Below are 26,219 nucleotides of genomic sequence, written 5' to 3'. Positions count from 1 at the left end.
AGTTTAATGATGTAAATTTTTGTATTCCCAGTCTTGCAATCTTCAAGCTAAACAGTGACTAAATGGCACAATAAACATTGAAAAGAAATCAATTCTGGAATGGTCCTTAATGTCTGAATTTGAATCACTAACTAGAACTGCATGGAACAGTGCACCTAACATCAGGGAAGTCACCTGCACAATTAGTGTCTTCAACATTTAGAACCTTGTCCAATATATAGCACAAGATATCTTAAATTTATCGAGGTTCATACAGACTGTAAATGTGATTGGGACTACTGTTAACTCTAGAGGGGCTCCCCTTGAGGCTCATTGGTAATCCTCCAGACTACAAATCTTGAGGTCAATCCTACCATTTTTATTTGTCACTTATCACTTCTTTCAACTCTAGTAAGCTTCGCTGATGTGAAAGATCCTGAGTTTCACCATGGTTCAGAATCCATGTTCAACTGTAGATCCTGTTATAACTGGCTGGGTAAGTCAGTTCAGAGTTTGGAGGAAGGCAACGACATACCACCTCCAACAGGACAATGCATAATAAAACACCATGGTGTTCAAAATAATCTTCAGATTGATGACTGCTTTATTTTTTTATTTAACTTTATTTCCATGTAACAATGAGTTACATTCACTGCCGAAGATAGGAAATACTTTTAAAAGATCACATGATATCATTAACATGTTACTTCACAGAGACCATTATTTATTAAGTAGATTTCTACATGACAACATGACATTTACAATCACAGAAGCATTCTTAACCTTCCATGAAATACACACATATATCTTACAGCCTTAAACAAATCAATATGCTGCTTAGAATTTAAAAAATAATTTATCACATCTTGGGCAAAAATATTTACACCTTATATATACAAATGAGTAGCAGACATAATGCACATCTGTTAAAATGAGAAGGTAACTACAGTTTGTGTTGTGTATGAAATGGAAATTTATCCAGCAGAAAACTACTGCCGAAACAAACAATACGATCAACCATTTCTTATGAGACTATTGCACTTCTGTTATGGACTCTGCTTTCAATGGATACGAATGTAGCATTTACCAATACTCATACCTTTTAGTTAATATTCCTTTGGTCATTATACAAGACTGGCAACAATAGGAGCAACAACTGGAGATAAATAATAATCTAAAAAGGTATGTACATCATATTATCCATGAACACAAGAATTTGCCATACAAATGACAAACCAGCGACCATTATATTACAGTGTACACACATTTTAAATTTAATGTTTTTACATTTTCTGCATTTTCAGACACAATAGTATGACTTAAAACAAGGTAATTTATGACAGGTACCATGTATTATTATTTTCCCACAAATTTTAAGTGGATATAATATGTTTATGGGCTAAATTCAAAGAGCAGCAATTTAAATTAAGTTACACTTAAATATCTTGTAAACAAATTGGCCCACATTCAGCAACTTTTAATATGCTGTAACTCTTAACATTAGTGCAACTACATGGTATATAGCCAACAATTGTTTATGTTATGATACATACACTATTTAGTCACATTCATTTAAACAGTATTACTTCTTCAGACTGTAATATTTTCACTGTTATCTGATATGTCTGAAATAATATGTCATACCCCCACCATTACTGAAATCCTCACTCCACAAGCATATGAATTTAATCACAGCTATCAATTACTACTGTAATACTGTATCAATGAACCACTACAAACACACAAAACAGCATTTGTATATTTACACTTGCTCACACTCCAAAATTAATATTCAGTATACTCAGTACAACAGCCACTCAGCCAAACAGATAACCAGAGCCATGAAGTTTTAAACATTGAAGTTACTACCCACAGAACTAAAGAACATACATATGAAGTTCCTTTAAGTAACCCACAAATCTTAAATACACAAATAAAAAAATAATAAGGCAAAATATATTAGCATCTGTATATACCATTTATACATGAATACAGTTTTAGAAATTCACTCGAAGTTACCTGCTGACAAACAGGCATGTTAGTTTTATGTCAAATCAAAAGGGATAAATAATGTCAAAACTGAGCAGCAGAAGAGAAACCTCTCCCATAAGTTTGAAGAACCAAGCTTCATTTTCATACCATCTTAACACTATACAGGTGCAGCAAAATATTTGATGAAGACACTAACACTTAACAACCAGAAAAATACTGCTGAGTAAATGTGTAAAAATGTCTACCATGTACAACTTGCTATCTGAAAGTAAAGTTTATTTAAACCAAATTAATGAACAATGAAAAGAAATGGTAAATAAAAAATGTTGTGCTCAAGTACTGCTGATTCACATTCTACAACAAATAAAATTAACAATTGCAGAGAAACAACTTAGAATTACTTTTGCAAAAGATAAACATTGTGGATTTTGGTTAAAACAACAGTTGAGATCGCAATAACATTTGCTTTCGGTTTATGTTAAAGCCATCCTCAGAGTTTTTTGGGCCCCCTACGGTTGGTGCTGACGGCTACTCGGCTTTTCGCGTGATACCAGTATCATAGACGATTGGGCAGTGTATGATCTTGGCATCATATGAAAACCTGTAGAGCGGACAGTACCAGCCATAGGGGACCCAAAAAAAATCTGAGGATGGCTTTAATGTAAGCTGAAACCACTCATAATAAACAAATGTTATTGCAATCTCAACTGTTGTTTTAACCAAAGTATAGCACCAGATCGCTGTGCCTCATGAACAATATTGTCTAAATTTATAAATGTTGTGCAGTTTACTAACATACACATCTCCAAAGATTAACTTTGCATTGCACAGTGTAAGAAATGGAATTAGAAACTATTCTGTTGCTAATACACGGTGCAAACATCAGGACAGTAACCGAGTCACACTTCCTCTCTCCAGAAGCACAAGTAGGAGCAACCCTAAACTCTAATCACAGAGCACAGATATTTCTGATATAGATACCTTCACTTTCTTAAATCTCAGCACCTGGATAGGTAGGATAGGACAGGAGAACCAGCAGCTGTGGGCAGTAGGGTGCCACTTTTTGCAAATAATGAATCCTTGCAAAACGGTTAGACTGTCAATGTAGCTCAGCATCTTTTGTGCTTTCATTTCAACCTTGGATGCTGCTATACTGTTCCCAGCAGCAATTCATGCCTCAGGTGGGTTCAGAGTGTAAATGACAGCGAGTAAGCCAGAAAAGAAGTCACATTTCAATTAAAGTTAAGGGCCCTGGAAAACATTAAGAGGTGAAGATGTGTTGCTTTAGAGATAAAGGTGATCTGCATACCCACGTGAATTGAACTTTGGAATCGGTGTGCACATTGTGAAAGGATTAAAGAGTTTCAACCATACGAACTGTGTGCTATTCGTAAGATCAAATTGTGGTAATGGGAGAACTTTGTCTCAAATGCAAGTGCTGCTTGAAGGAAATGGAAAAGCATTAATCATCAATGGTAATAAAACTCATTTCCATTTGAGAGGAAATGTTAAACAGAATTTCTGTTCCCAGAATGAGATTTACTCTGCAGCAGAGTGTACATTGATATGAAACTTCCTGGTAGATTAAAACTGTATACCAGACCGAGACTCGAACTCGGGACCTTTGCCTTTCGCGAGCAAGAACACTTACCCACGAACAGGTCCCGAGTTCGAGTCTCGGTCCGTCACACAGTTTTAATCTGCCAGGAAGTTTCAGAATTTCTGTTACTAAGACTAAGAGAATCCTTTTAAAATACACAGAAAATATTTCCATTCTGAACATTTAACAATGTGATATGCAACTGTCAGCATTAGCCCATATTTTATTGCAAATGAGAACAGCACTACCTTGACAGTCACCGCTGAATATTACAGTCAGATGCTCAACACTTTGTGACCATAAATGAAAAGATAGCCTACTCAACATACACTGCTTGTTTCAAACATTATAGAGCACAACCCCACACACTTCACAATTGTCATCTCATTACAAATGTTATGTAATTCTGCATTTTTATGTAATAAAATTGCTTTATTAAACACCAATTGAGAAACACTCATTTCAAAATTCATTTGCCATCGGTCACACACTATATTTTGTGTTATATTCAGGGTTTAATGGTCCTCAGTACAAACCATACACAATAAAGGTTGGTAGTCTTCTGATCTTACACCAATTTAACAGGTGGAAATACAATAAAATTATTTCAGGTAGCAGCTGAGCTTATTAAAATTATCCTATTATAAAAAAAGAGACATCTCAAATACATTTTATGAATTTATAGACAGAAATGCTTTGGCATATTTTAAGTTTACCGGTACGAAAAAAAAAAATAAAATAAAAAATAAAATAAATGAAGATAACATGTATTTTATTGCACAACACTTAATCGCAATCAGGCTTACAATTTATTTTTACAGTACATCCAGGTACAATTACTGATGGCATACTCCATAAACCCCCCCCCCCTCCACTAAGTGTAGACTATATTAGTAAGCAATTTCAACAAGTCTTTCACAGAATATATATTTTACATGTGTATTTCATATTTTTTTGTGCACTATTGCTCGTACAAGCACTAGCTTGCCGTCACTAAGTTTTTGTATGGTTGCTGTGTTTACAATTCTGTCCTTTTACTGAGTAGACGATCTGAGGAAATGAAGGTTTCTTAATGCACCTAGTGGATGAACTGGCCTAACAAGAGACATGGCATTTTGAGAAAGCACACATACTAACAAACAGCTCAACTTCTTTCTCAGTTGTATGAAAGAGAGCACCTGTGTCTGACAGATATTTGCCACTTTTGGAAATCCACTGTAAATTGTTAGCATTCTGAGGATGCATGCTCTTCCCACACATCTCACAAAAATTTAGGTGAGGGGTGGAAGATGGATAATGATACACGCACTTTTACATGCAGCAAGGTGGACTGCGGATTACATATATACATGTAAAAAGAGTCCAACTGCTTCTATGAGCCACTCAACTAAACTGCAGGATCTCATTTCTCACGTAATTATGGATCCTCCAATGATTACATTTGGAAGTATTCCTTATTTGTCACTATTTTTTGCACAGTAAAAATTGTGGAATAGTAATACATACCAACTAAACACAGCGAAATAGGTTTAGTCTAAGTGACAGAACATAAAAACATGAACTATATTTTTAAAATTGCTTTCCTCCACAAAGAAGTGTTAAAATTTTGAGCTATTACTTGCTGATACAGTCTAGTGCAATAAAATAGTATTAATGTAAAACTGCTTCTGTTCTAAACTGGACATGTCAACAACGTGTACAAAAAAAAACAATTACAAAATTATACTTTTCAAAAGTCCCAGCATGCCACTAGCAACTGCACAATTATTGGTACTTCATGAAATTTCAATTAATAGAATACATCAATCCTTGCTCAATATGAAAGAAATAAACTATCACATTCCATATAACATTTTGCATTTAATGCAGTAATTTTAAAATTTAAAAAAAAAAATGGTTAACTTTTGGTAACTAATGACACATTTTCCATTTCCCTGTAAACTTAAACGACAGTCAAGGATCACATATAAAAACAAATCACAAGTGGCTTTAAAATATGACAATGAGTGAATTATGTTAATTACAGCAATGAATATAAAGTCCCTGTAGCAAAAGCAAGATGCACTACAATCTTGTAATGCAACAGCACTTTATTACACAAATAATAAATGGATCTGCCAAGTGAACATACCTTAAGGAGCATCACTGAAGGCATGAAAGCAACCCATATCAAACCAAAGCAAAACTGCTTTATGGCTTCAAGGAGTACATGAATGGCAGCAGTTTTAGAACTTTTACAGCTCTTTACTACATGACTGTGACAAGGAAAATGATTACAGCTATCTTACAAGTAGTACAAAAATAATCACAGTATCATCAGTCTGTGTATCGGCCCAGGACCAGTGCTCTGAGAAGTGGGCCAACTTCTTGCGTGTTTTGCAATGCTTCAATCAACATCTTCTCTACATTACGCATCACTGCCACTTTCTGGTGGCCCTTCAATGGGTATGTTATTTGGCCCGTTGGACCAGCCTGTCAACACAATGAGCAGCAATGTACTGAAGAAATCTCAACAATGGTTGAACTAAAATACACAAGGAAACCAGCTAATTAAGCCTGCACAACTCAACTGAGGGCAGATATCTTGAAACTCTATACAACTACAATAGTTTAATGAAACGCCTAAATAAATAATCAGTACACACTGAAAAACAAATATCAGCTTTGAGGAAGGGTGTGTGCAAAAAAAGATCAGACTTTTGAAATGGTGCATCATCAACTGGCAGGGTTTACACACTGTGGGTAGCAAGTGCACCTAGTGGCAGGTTAAGACAACAAACTGCTGTTAGCCTTATTTTACTGTGGCTGTTAGTTGCTATGCTACAACCAGTGAAGTGGGCACACTCATACGGTGTACAGTGGATTAATGACAAAGAAAGAGCTTTAAGAACTCTCTCTCTCTCTCTCTCTCTCTCTCTCTCTCTCTGTGTGTGTGTGTGTGTGTGTGTGTGTGTGTGTGTGTGTGTGTGTGTGTGTGTGTGTGTGTGTGCGCGCGCGCTTTTTTTTTTTTATTATTTGATAGTATCACTTCACCTCCTATTTACATAACAGTAGAGCGTCGATTATCCACAAGTCGACCAACCGAATTATCGCTTAACCCAACTACTAACTGCTCGCGCATGATGCCCTTCCCACGCTACAGTCTTCCTACCGTCCCCTCACTGCATCAATGCCAACCTGCCACAATAGTAAACGTTTGCCCTCTGTTACAACATTTTGTGTCAACTTTGCTGCATAAAGTAAACTTGCAATATAAAATGCATAAACTTAAACATGTTTTCCTTCCTATGAGAGATAAATATGACATTAATAGAAGGTTAGAGAAAGGTTAATTGGAACAAAGTTGAGTACGAGGTTGGTAAATCAACAATCACGGATCTAAAAAAAAGGGAAGACGAACATCGCAAGTTTTATATCTAAGCTGGATTCTACTGATGGATCAGGAAGTCATAAAACTATGAAGCTTGTCATTAACATGGATCTAGATTGTGCTGTTTAAAAGTGGTTCACATTAAAAAGGTCACATGAAGGATCTATTTCTGGTCTCATGCTAGCAATTCAATTTAATGAAACTCTTTGAGAGCTATTGGATTTTAAAGCAAGCGCAAAGTGATTGAAATGCTTTAAGTCAAGATTCGGCATTTGTGAGCTTCAAATACATGGACAAAAACATTCTGCTACTACATCACCAACTGATACTTAAAAAATCAAACTTGGTGATGTAGGCCTACTGAGGGAAGAATTATGTTCTTGAAAACATGAACAATGCTGACAAAACTTGGCTTAATAGTAAGCTTTGCCAAGAAAGCTCTTGCTTCACATAGAGAATTACACTCCTGGAAATGGAAAAAAGAACACATTGACACCGGTGTGTCAGACCCACCATACTTGCTCCGGACACTGCGAGAGGGCTGTACAAGCAATGATCACACGCACGGCACAGCGGACAAACCAGGAACCGCGGTGTTGGCCGTCTAATGGCACTAGCTGCGCAGCATTTGTGCACCGCCGCCGTCAGTGTCAGCCAGTTTGCCGTGACATACGGAGCTTCATCGCAGTCTTTAACAGTGGTAGCATGCCGCGACAGCGTGGACGTGAACCGTATGTGCAGTTGACGGACTTTGAGCGAGGGCGTATAGTGGGCATGCGGGAGGCCGGGGGGACGTACCGCCGAATTGCTCAACACGTGAGGCGTGAGGTCTCCACAGTACATCGATGTTGTCGCCAGTGGTCGGCGGAAGGTGCACGTGCCCGTCGACCTGGGACCGGACCGCAGCGACGCACGGATGCACGCCAAGACCGTAGGATCCTACGCAGTGCCGTAGGGGACCGCACCGCCACTTCCCAGCAAATTAGGGACACTGTTGCTCCTGGGGTATCGGCGAGGACCATTCGCAACCGTCTCCATGAAGCTGGGCTACGGTCCCGCACACCGTTAGGCCGTCTTCCGCTCACGCCCCAACATCGTGCAGCCCGCCTCCAGTGGTGTCGCGACAGGCGTGAATGGAGGGACGAATGGAGACGTGTCGTCTTCAGCGATGAGAGTCGCTTCTGCCTTGGTGCCAATGATGGTCGTATGCGTGTTTGGCGCGTGCAGGTGAGCGCCACAATCAGGACTGCATACGACCGAGGCACACAGGGCCAACACCCGGCATCATGGTGTGGGGAGCGATCTCCTACACTGGCCGTACACCACTGGTGATCGTCGAGGGGACACTGAATAGTGCACGGTACATCCAAACTGTCATCGAACCCATCGTTCTACCATTCCTAGACCGGCAAGGGAACTTGCTGTTCCAACAGGACAATGCACGTCCGCATGTATCCCGTGCCACCCAACGTGCTCTAGAAGGTGTAAGTCAACTACCCTGGCCAGCAAGATCTCCGGATCTGTCCCCCATTGAGCATGTTTGGGACTGGATGAAGCGTCGTCTCACGCGGTCTGCACGCCCGGCACGAACGCTGGTCCAACTGAGGCGCCAGGTGGAAATGGCATGGCAAGCCGTTCCACAGGACTACATCCAGCATCTCTACGATCGTCTCCATGGGAGAATAGCAGCCTGCATTGCTGCGAAAGGTGGATATACACTGTACTAGCGCCGACATTGTGCATGCTCTGTTGCCTGTGTCTATGTGCCTGTGGTTCTGTCAGTGTGACCATGTGATGTATCTGACCCCAGGAATGTGTCAATAAAGTTTCCCCTTCCTGGGACAATGAATTCACGGTGTTCTTATTTCAATTTCCAGGAGTGTAGCAGCAGCACGCCCTAAAATAAGCAATGATCGTATTACTGTTTTAGCTTGTGCTAATGCTACTGGAAGCCACCAACTGCCTATGGTCGTCATTACTCATTGGTAAATTTAAGAAACTACATTGTTTCGAACACATTAGAATGTCTGTGGTGCCTATTATGCACACTACACAAAAGAGTGCCTGGATGGATAGTACGTATTTCACAAAATTACTTATGGAAGAGTTTGTACCCTCTGTAAAAGCTCATCAGTTAAAAGACTGGCAAAAGGGAGATAGCATTACTGCTCCTGGACAATGTACCAACTCATCCATCATGTGATATCTTTACAGGAAAGGACTAGTTCACAGAAGTGGTGTGCCTTGCATCTAATGGAACTGCCTTTTTAAAGCACTCGGATCAAGGCAATATTGAGACTTTTAAACAATATTAAAGAACATAATTGTTATGAATGTTATTGTTAGACAGAGAAGAAGAGGGAGATGAAAGTCTGTCACAAAATCATAAAAATATTGATTTAAAAGATGCATCCTACATGATCGGAACGGTATGGGATAGTGTAAAGAAACACAATTTAAAAAATCCCTAAAATAAAATTTCAGGTTTTTTCCACAGTATAGCTGAAAATGACGAACTGAATGATGTGTCCCTAAGTCTCAATTAAAAGAACCCAATTGCCATAATGTGACGAAGCAGACATTCAAGAATGGACAACTGTCTTTGATGCAGATCCAGGGCACCAAATCACACACAATAGCGAAATTTTGAACCTCATCAGTGATACAGAAATGAAGATGAAAATATACCCACTGCTTCTGAAGCATTTACATGTTTGGATACTGCCTTGTGACCGACTGAAGCTCAAAATGAAAGGGACCAGTATGAAATACCTGCCCTGAAAAATGTGCACAACTTAGCTGCTTGTCCGAGGGAGGCTTGCTTACACAGCTCAAAAGCAAACCAAAAAGGATTTTTTTAAAGTGTTAAGTCTATACATAGTATGTCTTGCACATGTAAAATATATCTGTATTACAAATCTCTTTAAACAAAAATATGTATCATAGATATACATAATTTTATGGTAAATAACAGTATACAGTTCGATTATCTTAATAAACCAGTTTCCCAAATACTCGTATCTACGAATTAGGTCAAAAAACCAACACTCCACTGTATTTGTAAATTATGAAGACCTTGTGTGAGGAACTCCCTTCTTCCTCTTCAAACATTCTCATACAGAATGTGTTATGACATTTCAATAAGATAGCTTGGAGCTTCTTCTAACAAATGCAAGTGAATATCATACAAATAAAATGTTGATCAAATTCCATACATACCTTAAACCAAAAATTAACTGAAACTGTGTAACCACCACGCATCAAGGATTCTACGTGATGCCACCAGTATATAGGTATGTACAAAACATCTCCAGGACCCAGAACTGCTTCCTGGCCATGAGCTTCTCGAAGCTTTGGGTATCTACTGTAGTCTGGCCGTTCAAAATCAACCTGAGAAACAGTAGAAAGGATGGAAGCTCTCAAATGTTTAAATCATTTTCTGAAATGATATATTGAGTTCCCTTGTTTCGAAGCTTACCTGACTTTGACGATCATGAGGATGGTACACTGGGTATGGATAAAAACATTCAAATTGTTCAGGTGGAAATAAAATACATCGCTTATAGCCTTTGATCTGGGCAAAGAAGTTCTGCTGCTCATCATAATGGCATGGTGTAACATTACCTGAAAACATCGTTTTTCAATTTAATGTGACAGCTGGAAGGGAGAAACATTTTACATACATAAAATTTACTGTAAAGAACAGTTTCTTTTAAGAACTTCACCTAAATTCCTGCTCTTTTAATGGCATGCCAAACAGTTGTTTATATTAAAAGTATCTACAGTCTTCACAGGGAGGGCCGGCCGCGGTGGCCGCGCGTTTCTGGCGCTGCAGTCCAGAACCGCGGGACTGCTACGGTCGCAGGTTCGAATCCTGCCTCGGGCACGGATGTGTGTGATGTCCTTAGGTTAGTTAGGTTTAAGTAGTTCTCAGTTCTAGGGGACTTATGACCTAAGATGTTGAGTCCCATAGTGCTCAGAGCCATTTGAACCATTTTTTTCTTCACAGGGAGGAAAGTTTGCAACATTTTGGTAACAACAGCTACATCAGTTTCCAAGGAAAGATAGTAGCTGATTCACAATATAATATTAGCTGTCACCTTCCATTGTGTATTACTGTGATAGCTTACATTCTTTATGCCAAGCCACAATTTGTAACCTGGTATTACACTGTGTTCCATCACCTGAGCTATCCAAGTATTCCTCACCCCCTTGTTAAGTTTTGCTCTGCTGCTAGCTCCATTTTTGCAAAAACTAGGCTGACACCCTAGTTTTCGAGAAGATTTTAAGTGGTAATAATAGTTCATTTCTATACAGTTTCAAAGCCACCATCCTACCACAAAGGATGCTGGTGAAGTGTGAATAGCAGATGTGAGGTGGTGGTGGTGGTGGTGGTGGTAGCGAGAGAGAGAGTACGCAACTTTCTATCTATGTAGTGAATGTAAGAAGACAATTTAAGTGATCTGACATTGACAGCAACAGGAAATATGGAATTTGATCTTGTTCCAAAAAGAAAAGATGCCTTTTATCACAGTTTTCAATTAACTGTTGGAAAGCCCAAGTTCTGTTTATAATAAAGCAGCAGCTATAGCTGTTTCTAATGCTGATTAATTGTTACAAACTCACATTTTTGTCAAAGAATAGAAATGATCTCATACTTGTTGTTGGAATCTTAAGTACACTCTGTTTGCCAACACTAGAAAGACCATAACTGTTCTGCAAAATGTACATTTAACTGTTAAAAGCTTAAAACAGATAATACAGCAATAGACGGCTCTTCAAGTGAAAAATAAGTTAAACTGAATCTACAGCACATAGTAGCAAAAAGAACTAAATACCACAAACAAAAATACTACACATATTTCTTCAGTAATCATTTTACAAATTACTCCAAGCTCTCACCTTCCATTGATATCAAAAGCAAATTTGATGTAAGCGGACCCCAGCCATTCTTTTTTTGTTTGCTGTTGATCCAGTCCCAGTTGAAGTTAAGAAAGTCATGAACTATTGCTTGACCAACAGAACTATTCAGTGCTTGCTGGAGGTACATCCTAAAATACAAGACATGGTACACAACTGATGCAATGACGATGAAATCATTAATGCGAAAATACATTATCTAGAAATATTGACACGAATTTTCATCTAACAACTATTTCAATTCATATAAGTTTTAAATCTCAATTACATATGGTGTCAATTCACCAAAACGTAACAGAATTTTAAACAACGTTCATGACATATAACACAGAAGTCAATTTTTTTTTTTTCAAATATGCATACAATAATATTTTTGTTTGTGGAGTCATTAAGTAAGCAGGTACTCTGAACAGATATGTTCCTGGCAACATATTTCTAACAACACAACTGTTACCACTACACAATGTTTGACAACAAAATATAATGCCCTAAATTATTTCTGATTTTTCATTGATTTGAGACAATTTGAAACTTATTTTCAAGGTCCACAATCAATCAGTGGTACAGTACCAGACTGCAAATCTAAAGGTCTTGGGTTCGATTCCCAGTCAACTATTAGATTTTTATCTGTCACTTATCACTTCTGAGAAAGTTTATTGATGTGAGAAATAAGGTGCACTGTGGTTTGGAATCCACATTAAGCTCTAAGTCTCCCAGTAACTGGGTGGTTAAGTCAGTTCAATGGTCGGAGGGAGACAACAGCATACCATCTCCAACAGGATGGTGCCTCGGAAAGCGTTTATGTATTCAACACAATCTTCTATCACAAGTAAAATATAAGAGGTGATCAAACAGTTTCCCTTTGAGGGCGCTGATGCATCTTATATGCAACCTATCACAACTGTGATGCAAGTGTATAAGCACTGATGCGGACACATGAACTACACTGGGACATTGTTACCAAATGCGCCCAAACAGGAACGGCGTGCCAATATTCTTTTCTTGGCTGCCACAAAACAAACACCAGTAAGCATCCATCAAAGGACGAAGAATTTCTATGGAGCAGCATGTCTGTTGAAAACCACATTCTGAGAAACCTGCAACAAGGGATGGTGCTGCTTCACGATAATGCAAGTGTAGTAACACAGAAGTCACACCTCGAGTGGAAGACACTCTAGCACCTGTCCTATAGTCCTGATATCTCTCCATGCAATTACAAAGCCTCCGGTTCCTTAAAAAAGACCTTGAAGGCTCAACTATTCCTGTCAGTTGAGAATGTGCAATGGACAGTTACGGACTTCTTCACGCAGTAGGACACAGTGTTTTATCAAATGGGTACCTTCAACTTTGTGTGTTGGTTGGATGACTGCCTCAATGCCCACAGCAATTCTGCCCAACTGGCACACCAATTTTGGACTGTACATCCTTCGAACAAAAACATTTTGATCATCCTTTATATATAAGAGAGATTTACTCCTAGTGAACTTTCTGAGCAATCTACATTGATGTATTCACATAGTGCATAATGAGTGAGTGAGTGTGAGAGAGAGAGAGAGAGAGAGAGAGAGAGAGAGAGAGAGAGAGAGAGAGCAGTTACACATTTTAGGAAACACAAACTTAAAATACCCTGTAGGAACAAAATTGCTACAATTAATACTGTAACAAGGATATGTCTCCTCTATGCAACCTCTTGGTTCTACTCATCAAGCTACACCACCCACACTGCATTAGCAATCACCATAGATCATGAAATGCCTTCTGCTATAGCAATTGTCTATTTCCTGTTTACATAGGTCAAAAGTTGACTGTCTTCTCAGATTTCTTCAACACAAAGCTGGCTTGATTAATGCGCTGAATTCCCACAAAACAACAAGAAATTTTGCTAAGTAGCAAAACTGTTAGTAAATGTTATTTTTGTAACGATTTTGCTCAAACAGATGCAAGTATGAATGTTTTTAATGACAGCTATGTTAAGGCATCAAAGTCACATTTTTCGCATACATGGATAAAACATTTTTAGCGACTACTGCGGCCCAGATACACACACAGAATAGAGAAGTTCAGGGGCCTAGGCCAGTGCAACGAGACTGTTTAGGTTTTGTCACCTGTGGTAATACGCTACGTACACCTTCTTGGTTCAAACATATTGTGCAACTTCTTTTCATGTATAACTAGTCTTATTTCGCCATAGTGTTCTTTAGCTTTGAAGTCATCAGCTTTTCATCTTGTCTGAAGCTGTCCTCTATCTCTTGCTATTAAGTGACAAATTGTAAATCTCTTCTACACCAATGTCAAGGAGAATCTCTCTTACACCTTCTGACTTTCGTTTGGTCATAAAAATTTCCCCTCTACTGCTTCTTGAGTGAAGCTAACTATTCCTGGACATGTTGGCAAACATCCCATGCTTATTGCCCTGAAGAGTGCCAAGTTAATCATGCCTGGTTTCTTTATGTTACCACAGAAGTGCTTCAGCTTATTTTTGTCCTCAATGCTGCTTTTCATTACCGTACCATTATTCTCCCTCATACAATGAGTCCCCATATAGTGTGTAGCATACTGTAATTTACTTCATTTTTCCATTACACAGGTAGCTGTATAGTACACCAAAATACAAACTGCTTAGTATATCAACAAAAACAAATATCTGTAAAAATGTGGCTTCTAGTGAAAATGTTTCCCAGTACACAATTAAACTATATTAAATTTACTATGAAAAGGCCCTATTCATTTTTCTCAAGAAAAATCCCCACAGGGGATTGAAAAATCACAGATGATTGAAAACACTGTTGTAACAGCAAAAATCTTTAAATGAAGTGCTTTAAAAACAAATATTAAATGTGTGTTCCATATGTAAGTGCAGCAGAGTGTTCCAAGGTGTAACAGGGCTGTTGGAGGGGGGAGAGGGTAGAAGTCACGGAAAGGTCGGTCACTGGATTGTGTTCCTGTACCTCCTACTGAAGATCGAGTAGGTGGTTCCCCAGACTAACTACCACACATCGTTACAAGCAACATCTACAAGATTTTTCATAAACTTATACCAGCTCTCTCCATGGAGCATTTTATGAATCGCTGCCGACAGTGTGTGCACAATTGCCTGATGAAGGGGAGGGGAGGCATTGCATTGTTAACAGTAAACGGACTGCAGCTATGAGTTACTAAAGACAACAAACACTGCTCACTTTTCAGTTTACAGACAGACTGTTCTTTCCAAGCACTTACATTTCAATTCTCTTATGCAAGTAGGCAAAATAACTCCAGTGAGTGAGTGTTAATACAGTGGAATTATTTTCAGTTTCTTCAATGAGTACCAAATTTGCAGTCATTAAGTGAGCTAATACATAAAATACATTCCTGTAAACAATGGCTGAGAATTGTTTAATTTCTAAGTGCTACGATGACAGTGACCTATCAGACAGTTATAATTAAGAGTGAGGCTACTCGCAGACGTCCAGTGTGGGCTGTAAATACCATATGGCAGTGAAATTTTGTTGATATTATAATGCATTAATGCAGAACCAATTTATACAAGAAAAGAAAATTAGTTCTAATTTTGGCCACCAGCTGAAAATCTGGTGCTGTGAATGCAAGAAAGACGTCTAGAAATGTTTCCATATGTAATGGATTAGGGAAGGGCATGGGCAAAAAAGGTTAAACATGTGAGAAAGGCATAATGTTGACTTTATTTTTACTGCCACTTACACAATTTGTTCAATATAAGCACTGGGGAAATATGCGATGCTGCACCCTTAAACCGACATGACCAACAATTGCTCACAACAGTCCTGGTTGAATATGAGCAGTATGTTCCTGTATACTGGCCTTCAGATAATGTAGAGCCTAAATGTATTCTTTGTAAAGAAGTTCTTTTGGATAGCACCAAGTAACAGACTCAGACCAGGTGATCTTGCGGGCCATGCATCTGGAAAACCTCTGGAGATATCACATTCATGGAGGTAGATCTTTCACTGGGAAAGCCACATGAAGTGTTGCCCCATCTTACATGACTACAGTGGTTTCCATACAGTTGCGCTCTTCCATACAATTTCGATTTGTGCTGAAAATTGAAAAGCAAATTTATAACATTGCTGCAGATCATGAGGTTTCAGTAGCTACGCCGTCTGGATCTTGTATGGTCACTAGTGTAAAATAAACTCCAAAACTTCCCATACTGCTGGCCACTGGATGGGCGATTCCTGTGACACTGCACAAGCACTAGCACTGTCTGGGGCATACGCTCATTGCCAGTTGTAACAGCAGCAACATTGTCAATAACTTCCACAGGATAGGACGCGTTTCTCTTCCAGGAGCCGCACTAAACTCACCCATGTTTTTGAATTCTGTTATCTCATCTTTAAACCATTAAATGGCCTTGGGCCTCACGTCAGTCCTTTCAATCAGCGATACTCATCAATGCAACACTGTAATTGCTGCCATTCACATAGAACAGTTTCACTAACAAGAGCTCTCGTGTCGGTAGTCTTATTGTTATCTACCAAACCACTGCCATACTATAATTACAGCCCACCTCCGTGAGTAACTGCAATTTAATTGTAACTGTCAAGTATGTAGTGTTGGTGGGAAAGGGACGGGGCTGGTAAATGTTGCACCTGCTGCTGTCTATCAATGACAGTGTATTGTAAAGCCGTGTAATTGTTTTTTTAGTCACTAGATCGTGAATTAATGAATGACCAGAAACTGTAATAGAATTTCAGAATAGTCAAGCAACACATTACAGCAGATTACTGTTCTTACCTTTAACATGATCAGTCCCATCACATCAGACATATTCATACCCATCTTAAAAGATATACTGTGAATTTGTAGTAAATGACTTCACTCAATGTAGCCGACCCTCCAAGTAACAGCAGTTTCCGAATGGAAGAGATTTATGCAGTAATTAACAGTGAGAGAAGTGCAGTACTTTCTGGTCATTCTTTGATTCACTATCATCTATGACATAATTACATTCTTATAATACACTGTCAACAACAGTCAGCAGCAAGGTGTCATACTCATCAATCCAATCACTTTTCTGCTATCAGTACACAGGGCACCGACATCATCACACTTATGAATTATACTCTTCTCAGCCCTTGTTTACAGGATTATACTTTACGTAAAAACTCATTGCAAATAAATACTCATTTAAGTAACTGAAAATAACTCCACTACATAAACACAAGCTCACAGGAGTAATTTTGTCTACTCATCACATAAGAGAACTGGACAGAAAATGCTTGGTAAGTATAGTCAGTCTGTGAGCTGAAAAGCAAGCAGTGCTCATGAAGAGGGAAGTTGCCTTGCAGGGACGAATGTTAGCACGATTAAAAATCAATTTCTAGAACGGGATTGAGAGTGTGCTGATATGAAGCTTCCTGGCAGATTAAAACTGTGTGCCAAAACAAGACCCAAACACAGGACAAATGTCTTTTGCAGGCAAGTGCTCTATCGATTGTGCTACCCAAGCACGATGCACTAGCCGTCCTCACAGCTTGACTTCCACCAGTAACTCATCTCCCCCCTTCCAAACTTCAGAGAAGTTCCTGGAATGAAATTTTCACTATGCAGTAGAGTGTGCGCTGATATGAAACTTCCTGGCAGATTAAAACTGTGTGCCAGACTGAGACTAACTTGGGACCTTTGCCTTTCATGGGCAAGTGCTCTACCATCTGAGCTACCCAAGCATGACTCATGATCCATCCTCACTGGCGGAATTAGGCTATGAGGACAGGTCATGAGTTGTGCTTGGGTAGATCAGATGGTAGAGCACTTGCCCGTGAAAAGCAAAGTTCCAGAGTTAGAGTCTCAGACTGGCACACAGTTTTAATCTGCCAGGAGGTTCCAGAGAAGTTATTCTGCAAAACTTGCAGAACTTCTGCAAATTTTGGAAGGTAGGAGATGTGGTACTGGCAGAATTGAAGCTGTGAGGACAGTTAGTGAGTCGTGCTTGAATAGCTCAGTCTGTAGAGCACTTGCCTGTATAAGGCGAATGCCCCGAGTTCAAGTCTCGGTCCGGTAGACAGTTTTAATCTGCCGGGAAGCTTCAAGAACCAATTTCACCATTAGCAGTCTGAAACAATGTTTGGAGATTTATTTATATTCTGTTCATGTGTGTTTCTTGCATTATTGTTATCAGTAACTTATAGCTGCAATCCAGTAGCGTTATTAATGTTATCTCATTTTGTGGAAGGGAGGGGATTTAAAAAAAATGCCTCCGGCATGCCTGCTATCTGCAATGTCAATGATTTGTATGGTGTGTTGGGGAGGTTTGGTTTAATTTTGTGAAACTTCCTGCTTGATCTTCAGTTTGCAGACTTATGAAGGAGGTAAGTGCATGAACAGAAGCCAGCACCCTTCGTTCCCTCACTCTTCTACCCCACACATCCTCCTCCCACCCCTTAACACTGTTATGCCCCCAGAACACAACTTATCCCTTAATATGGCTCTGCTGCACTTAGGTGTGGCACAAATATTTAATATTTGTTCTCAACTGACTTTGTTTAAAGATAAACATTCATTTTATGCAGCTAGAATAACATTTTTAATAATTTCCATTTTTTCCATCTCCTGCAACATGGGGATTATTATTAATTAAAACTTGCGGGCTGAATTGCCATGGTCCATATATAAAACTACTTCTCCTTCTTGACGTTTTCTTGCCTACTGCAGACAACATATTCCAAGGTGAGTCGGCAACTGGCTCCTAGGCGCTGGAGGTCCCGCTTATATAGAGCGCTTAGATGGCGCCACCACTCATCATGTGCTTTCGACTTAAACTATCTATGGCTAGTGCCGTCTCTCTCGATTACAGGTAATCGATTGTCATTTTGTTGGTGCAAAGTCGACCGCTTGTCTAGTCTAGTTTAATCTCTTCTTCGTTTTTATTAAAATTATTTTCATGCATGTAGATCTCTATAGCTTCTCTATACATGCGGGTATAATAATGTGAGGTCCTAGCTATCATGTTTGTCTCATTAAATTTTATTTCATGATCACCGTCTTTGAAAACATGTTCCGCTACAGATGATTTGTCAATTTGTCCCAATCTACAGTTTCTTTTGTGTTCCGTTAGGCAGGTATTAACACTCCTTTTAGTTGTTCCAATATAAACCATGCCACAGCTACATGGAATTTTATACACACCTGGGGGTAGCTAAGGGGTGTCATGCGTCTTTCACCGATCTTAAACTTTTACTAATTTTCTTGGTAGGTTGAAAGACTGTCTCCACTTGAAACTTGGCCAAAACTTTCCCAATACGGTCCGTGATGTTATGAATAAATGGAAGAAAAACTTTTCCAGCCGACAGTAGTTGTTGTCGTGTATTTTCGGACACTTTTCTTCTAGGGTGGAGTGCTCGATCTATTTCGTCGTCAGCGTACCCATTTCTCCTGTAAGCCGTTCGCAAATGGATAACCAATACATCAAAAAAATGGAGACAGTCTTTCAACCTACCAAGAAAATTAGTGAATGTTTAAGATTGGTGAAAGACGCACGACACCCCTTAGCTACCCCAGGTGCGTATAAAATTCCGTGTAGCTGTGGCATGGTTTATATTGGAACAACTAAAAGGAGTGTTAATACCTGCCTAATGGAACACAAAAGGAACTGTAGATTGGGACAAGTTCACAAATCAGCTGTAGCAGAACACGTATTCAACGACGGTGATCACAAAATAAAATTTAGTGAGACAAACGTGATAGCTACGACCTCACATTGTTATACCCCCTTGTATAGAGAAGCTATAGAGATCTACAAGCATGAAAATAATTACCTGTAATCGAGAGAGATGGCACTAGCCAGAGATAGTCTTAAGTCGAAAGCATATGATGAGTGGTGGCACCACCTAAGCGCTCTATATAAGCGGGACCTCCAGCACCTTGCAGCCAGTCGCCGACTCACCTCTGAAGATGTTGCCCGCAGTAGGCAACGAAACGTCAGGAAGGAGAAGTAGTTTTATATATGGACCACGGCAATTCAGCCTGAAAGTTTTAATTAATGAAGATGCCGGCTGTTAAAGCTTATATGTAATGATGAGGATTATCAGTCATAGAAAAAGAATGAGTGAGAGCATTTTGTAGGAAATTGAATTTAGTCTTTTTTTTTAATAAGAAACCACTGTTGCTGCCACTGTTTTTGAGTCTTCACGAAAAACATACAGGTGACCTTTAAAACAACCTCCCCTCCGATGCTCACAACCCATCTGCCAGCATTTTAAGCATGTTTCTAATGGCACTCCCTCCTATTACTTTACAAAAATTTACGACAACCCAATTCCCTCCCCCCCTCCCGACTTTTTTTTTTTCTTTGTTGACTGAACTATTTACCAAAAGTAACTAAATGATGATGTGGCATGTAACATGTGCGCAAAGGGGGGGAAAACGGAACACTGACAATATTGTTTTGGTGACTGTATTACATTTTGGAATGTATACTGCAGTGATAAACTGGTCTGCAGTGTAGCCCATGGTCTAGGTTAGGTTGAAAGGTGACGGTCTGGTTGTTTGTTGTTTGTTTGTGAAGTGGTATCAGACTCTTCAGTTAAGCCATTAATACTAAAACAGCCATAAAGGCACTGCATATATGGTGCATTTCCAACACTTAATTGAGGCTTTGTATGAAGAAATTATCAAAAACATGGTACCACAAAGTGAGTTACTAAATTTATGAGATTCTTCAGATAACAATTATCTCAGATGAAATGTTAAACAAAACTATGAATTATATTTTGTACACGAAGAATTTGAGTGCATAACAGGTGTTGATTACAGGCCAAGTATGCTTGTGGAAGGATTTCACAAAATCCAATTTCGAAAGGTAAAACCATAGTCTGGACTTTTGACACAGAGTGAGTAGACAAAATTATATGCATGATCCAAAAAGAAGCAGACTTGAGATTAACATTTTGTCAATGAAGATTTCTTTAAGAACAGAGCAGAAGATAGGAGTGGGGATTGTGCAGGGAGAAGAAATTCAGCTGTGTCCATTACAAGGGAAATATCCTGTTATTTACCTTAACATATGTAGTAAAACTACAGAAAACTTAAATCTGGATGCCTGGACGGGAATTCTGACCACTGTCCTCCCAAATGCTAGTCCACAATCTTAACCACTGCACCACCTCACTCAGTTTCTGACTCGCAGGATTTATGAGCAAATTATGTGGGAACTACCTGTTATACAAAATTTCTAGGCCGTGCACAAAACAAGCTGGACCAAAATGTAGTACACCTGGCACATACGACATTATGGTGAACCAGAGCAACGTGCCTGTCAACAAAACAACTACCGAAATGTCAAAAGTGTACAAACTGGACTTCAACCCTATTTCTGAAAACATGTACCCTTATTTCTGTAGTCTTTTCTAGCCTCTAAATATTTTTAATGGAAGAAATTTATCTGTGCTTTGCTTGGGTATTAGACACAGCTGGAAATTAATTTCTGTTCTGGGCTCAGAAAAAAATTAGAACCTTACTGAAACAAATGTAGGAGTAGTGAAGGACAGAATAAAACCCCATGAAGTTTGACCAGTGGTGCTGTGAATAAGGCATTTACTCAGCAGCAGTACATAATTGTTATTAACACCTTAAACGTTTAAAAAACCTGAAAATACCACATCACAGTGGCAAAAACAGGATTTTCTTTGTGCACAGAAACATACACTGTAATGTGCAAATTATTTATTTACAAGAATTAAAATATGGATTGTCACGAGATATTTGTTTGCTTTGCGCACTTGAAACTGAGGTGTCACTTTTCAACTTAATGTACACCCCAGACTGTTCAGAGATCAGACTGTCAGGACGAAGTTTGTTGAAACTGCACTTACAGTGCCAGCTGATTGTCCTCTGTGTGCTGCTGTTGGTAATGGTTCACACAATTTATCATGGGAAGCCGACATTACATATCTTGAGAGAGCAGTGGGTAGCCAATGAGTTTCTTGCTCGTAATTAGCTAGTATTCTGCTATATAATGTTATAATTTAACTACACCATGAGAAATTTTGGAAAATTTGGGAGTAAGACATAGAAGTAGATTGCTGAAATGATGAATATCTCAGGCTACACAACACATCAAACTATTACACCAATCTTATTTGAATATTGCCCTATGGCCCTCCTACAGTGGTAACATCAGTTCCCATCAGAGCACTGAAGTTAAGAGCTGTTGGACTGGGCTAACACTTGGATGGGTGACCTTCTGGTCTGTCAAGTACTGCTGGCAAGCGTGGTGCACTCAGCCTTTGAGAGGCAAATTGAGGACCTACTTGATTGAGAAGTAGCGGCTCTGGTCTCATAAACTGACATATGGCCAGCAGAGTGGTGTGCTGATCACATGCCCCTCCATATCTGCATCCAGTTAAGCCTAGGGCCTGAGAATGACACGGCTGCCGGTCAGTACCATTGGCCTTCATGGCCTATTCGGGCGGAGATATCTGAATATTGAGATTTGTTGATTTCACCAACCGGCAAACAAAGTATCACATTCCAAACTACATAAACCTCTGGCAACGCTACAGATTAGCCATTGCCTACTCACAACCAAATTGTCACATTCCACCCAACCTAGGCCTCAGACTTAACTACAAGTCCGTCTGTCAGCACATCTTGATTTTTCCAATCAGCAAAGAAACACAAACATCAATATGCATCCTTAAAATTTGTTATAGCCAGATGTTTGACAGTTATTCTGGAGCTCTCCATAAAGCAAGTATAATCAATTTGTATCTTCTTCCAAAAGAAATTACCAGATTCAGCAATTCCCATTAGCTATCATATGCTGTCACATGAACGCTACAACCAACGTCATCACTGGTCAAAGTAACATGGAAATATTGCCAACTTCAAGGTAATTCAAATGCAATGAGCTGAATGGAAATTGTTTTAGTTATCAAACTTTTAAAATCATCCTCACATGTGGTAATTAAACTCTGCAGTTAATTATGCAACTACATGTTACTTGGGTAGCTTAACATAAATAACTGTTTCCTTGCCATCAAAAGGAACAGTCACTAAAAAGAAGAAAAGTCGTTCAAGATGATCTATCTTGATAGCTCAATCAGTAACATTAGGTAATAAAATGAAGCCTGTGAAACAATGAAGTTCTATTGCAACATATTCCATAATACGTTGTCACCTTTGTTCACTATTTCAAAATGGAGCTGGGGTTTTTCAAATGCTCTACTTATCTTAGTAAATCACGATAAGCAAAAGGATAAAATTACTAAATATCAAATAATTTATCATTAAGTTCCTGCTGCTCCCTCCAGATTTGAATGTACAGAAAGTGTAAGCACACTATCAATAACAAGTTAGCCAGTTTTTATAATACTCAATACTGAAAGTAAAACACTATGTACTGAAGATAATATTAAACCAAATATTGAAAAAAATAGCCAGTGTGCTGTAGATACACAAAGACCTATTCGAGTGTCACCTGATACTGTTGCAGGGTCAAGAAACAAAGACAGATAAAGATTCAACTTCCAATGAACTGTGAGATCACTGGAGAAAGCAGAACAGCACACACTGAGAAGACGCATGGCAACGTATGAGAATTGGGGATCAAATATAAGTTAATTAATAATGACTTGTTTGACCAATTTCAAGTCAGCCACACTCAGCTAGCAGACAGCATTGTGTTTACTATGTCCACAGAGATGCAGAAGTGGTATCCAAAGTTAAGAAATGTAACCTATCATTGAGCTCTGAATCATATGTACTGGCACGTTTGACACACTGAACGCAGGACTGCCTGTAACCTACGGTGGGAGCAAAAGAAGAGTAGAAATCCTAATTGAGGTGATTTGATTTATATCTCCTTTAAGTACTCTCACCAAAAGCTACCATCCTGTCTCCTGATATGTACATCTACTACATTTTAAACAACTCATAAATCCCAAAAAGGAAAACTGAACACTCTACATATTCGGGAAACGTGTGTTATCATAATCGATGTTTTTTAAATGTTTAATATCATGACGTGACCCATGTTTCGTGACTTGTGAATTATGAGCAACAATTCAAGAATATCAGTACAAAAATCCAAATCGAAGTTTCAAGACTTTCTGAAGAATCATACAAAGTTCTGGAACAATTACTGTCTGCTGACAAGACATGTGTGTCTGCCCTCATTCTCACTACAGGTGGGTGCTTTTCATCCAGGGTCTGAGTGAACTGACCTTCATTTATATACTTCATCCACATCTACATCTACACTTATACTCCGCAAGCCACCCAATGGTGTGTGGCAGAGGGCACTTTACGTGCCACTGTAATTACCTCCCTTTCCTGTTCTAGTTGCGTATGGTCCGCGGGAAGAACGACTGCCAGAAAGCCTCCGTGCACGCTCAAATCTCTCTAATTTTACATTCGTGATCTCCTCGGGAGGTATAAGTAGGGGGAAGCAATAGATTCGATACCTCATCCAGAAACGCACCCTCTCGAAACCTGGCGAGCAAGCTACATCGCGATGCAGAGTGCCTCTCTAGCAGAGTCTGTCACTTGAGTTTCCTAAACATCTCCGTAACATTATCATGCTTACCAAACAACCCTGTGACGAAACACGCTGCTCTTCTTTGCATCTTCTCTATCTCCTCTATCAACCCGATCTGGTAAAGATCCCACACTGATGAGCAATACTCAAGTATAGGCCGAACGAGTGTTTTGTAAGCCACCTCCTTTGTTGATGGACTACATATTCTAAGGACTCTCCCAATGAATCTCGACCCGGCACCCGCCTTACCAACAATTAATTTTATATGATCATTCCACTTCAAATCGTTCCGCACGCATACTCCCAGATGTTTTACAGAAGTAACTGCTATCAGTGTTTGTTCTGCTATCATATAATCGTACAATAAAGAATCCTTCTTTCTATGTATTCGCAACACATTACATTTGCCTATGTTAAGGGTCATTTGCCACTCCCTGCACCAAGTGCCTATCTGCTGCAGATCTTCCTGCATTTATATTCAGTGACAGTCAAGAGTGTGACAGGAAGCATTATCATCCAATCAAACATCCGAAGTACAATAACAACTTTGAGACCTACTCCCACAAGAACTATGGGAATAGATTTCATAATTAAATGGAAAGTCTGAAACAGGGATTTATCTGTGCTACCTAATTTATCTTATATGCTGTCAATGCATACAGTGACATTTTGTGAGGCTAGCTACAAAAGCTAAATCTCATTTAAAAGTCAATGATTATGTGTAAAGTTTCATTTCCATTAGACAATGTTCATTTTAAAGAATGCTTAAGGAAACTTCTATTAAGCAGAAATGACATATGGCATGAAAAATCACAGAATAGTGTAGCCAGCTGACTATTTAACGTAAAACACAAAATTGAACTTAACATGTAGAACTGTAAACAAAGCTGTCTTAAAGTGCAAATCCTCTGTTTTCCTTTAAATAGAACCAGTATAAAGCACAACCTGTTTCCAACCAGCACATGTTTCCATTTATGTACTACATGTCCCATAGCCCTGGTTTATGGGATGTTTCCAAAGTTCAGTTTTGAAGCTATTATGGTGTGTTGTGAAATCCACATTGTGGTAATAGATCGAAGAAAAAGTGAGAATCAAAATCACAAAACAAACACAGGAGGCAACGGCAAAATGCTGAAAAAAGTAATACCTTTCCTCTCCTCTCTTCCAGTCTTTGAGGCGCCGGCAAAATTCAGGAAATTTCATGTCAAGCCGCCGTGTTGGAGGCGTAAAGTCTATTTTTCCTTCATTCGCACCATGTGGGACCTTTTTGTCATCGAAATACTTGAATTTGTGGTTGCGAGAAAGAAAGACCGTGTGGTCTGCAACACCCATATGTTTTTCCAAGTATTGTAAATCCCATTTCTCTGCTGAGCCGACCAAATTTGTTCCCGTTATAACAACCGGTTTCTAGAAGTGCAAAATTTAAAGCCACATTATTCCTACAACAATACAAGTTCTTCAATTACATTTCAAGAAATGTTTCAAAGAATTCAATTACATAACAAGATTTTTTAATATTATCGACATACGTTATACAATAAAAATAAAATTAGTTCACTATCTGTTCGTGGCGTAATATCACAACAAGAAGCGAAGTCTTTATTTGTGGCACTGACGTTGACAGCTCCCAATTCAAGTTGATAAACAATACTACGGACAACCCCAACCTCAAATTTAGATTGAAAACGTTGTTATTCTGAGAAATACAGCATCACTTACATTTTCCGATATGTACTTGTCGACTAGTGGATCATTTACGTCGAGCCTTGGTATTTCATCCAAGGGAATGTCGTATTTTCGCAACTGACTTTGATCCCAGCCATTCTTGTCCCCCATGATTGGTGCGCCCACACACCGCTACTGCC

The 26,219-nt window shown here is 39.0% G+C and overlaps 1 protein-coding gene across 1 annotated transcript; it reads right to left on the bottom strand.

The window, feature by feature from the left end:
* Window positions 1-594: 594 nt before the first annotated feature.
* On the bottom strand, window positions 595-26,219 carry LOC126236047 (hypoxia-inducible factor 1-alpha inhibitor-like). The gene is made up of 6 exons (XM_049945083.1): window positions 26,074-26,219; window positions 25,502-25,761; window positions 11,844-11,992; window positions 10,420-10,565; window positions 10,161-10,331; window positions 595-6,043 (listed from the first exon to the last, which is right to left on the bottom strand). The coding sequence occupies exons 1-6, from the start codon at window positions 26,188-26,190 to the stop codon at window positions 5,888-5,890; spliced, it is 999 nt and encodes a 332-aa protein (XP_049801040.1). The 5' UTR covers window positions 26,191-26,219; the 3' UTR covers window positions 595-5,887.

This window comes from Schistocerca nitens, chromosome 2 (assembly GCF_023898315.1).
Source record: "Schistocerca nitens isolate TAMUIC-IGC-003100 chromosome 2, iqSchNite1.1, whole genome shotgun sequence".
Taxonomy (NCBI): domain Eukaryota; kingdom Metazoa; phylum Arthropoda; class Insecta; order Orthoptera; family Acrididae; genus Schistocerca; species Schistocerca nitens.
The sequence above is the reverse complement of the archived record's forward strand: the minus strand, read 5'-3'. Positions and strand labels throughout refer to the sequence as shown.

Bases quoted from the DNA above. Each gene is read 5' to 3' on its own strand.
- LOC126236047 (XM_049945083.1), bottom strand. From the start codon at position 26,190: ATGGGGGACAAGAATGGCTGGGATCAAAGTCAGTTGCGAAAATACGAC. The intron at 10,332-10,419 runs GTAAGCTTCGAA...ACTGTTTCTCAG, and splicing joins CTCATGATCGTCAAAGTCAG to GTTGATTTTGAACGGCCAGA. The intron at 6,044-10,160 runs GTATGTATGGAA...TTGTGTTGACAG, and splicing joins CAGTTAATTTTTGGTTTAAG to GCTGGTCCAACGGGCCAAAT.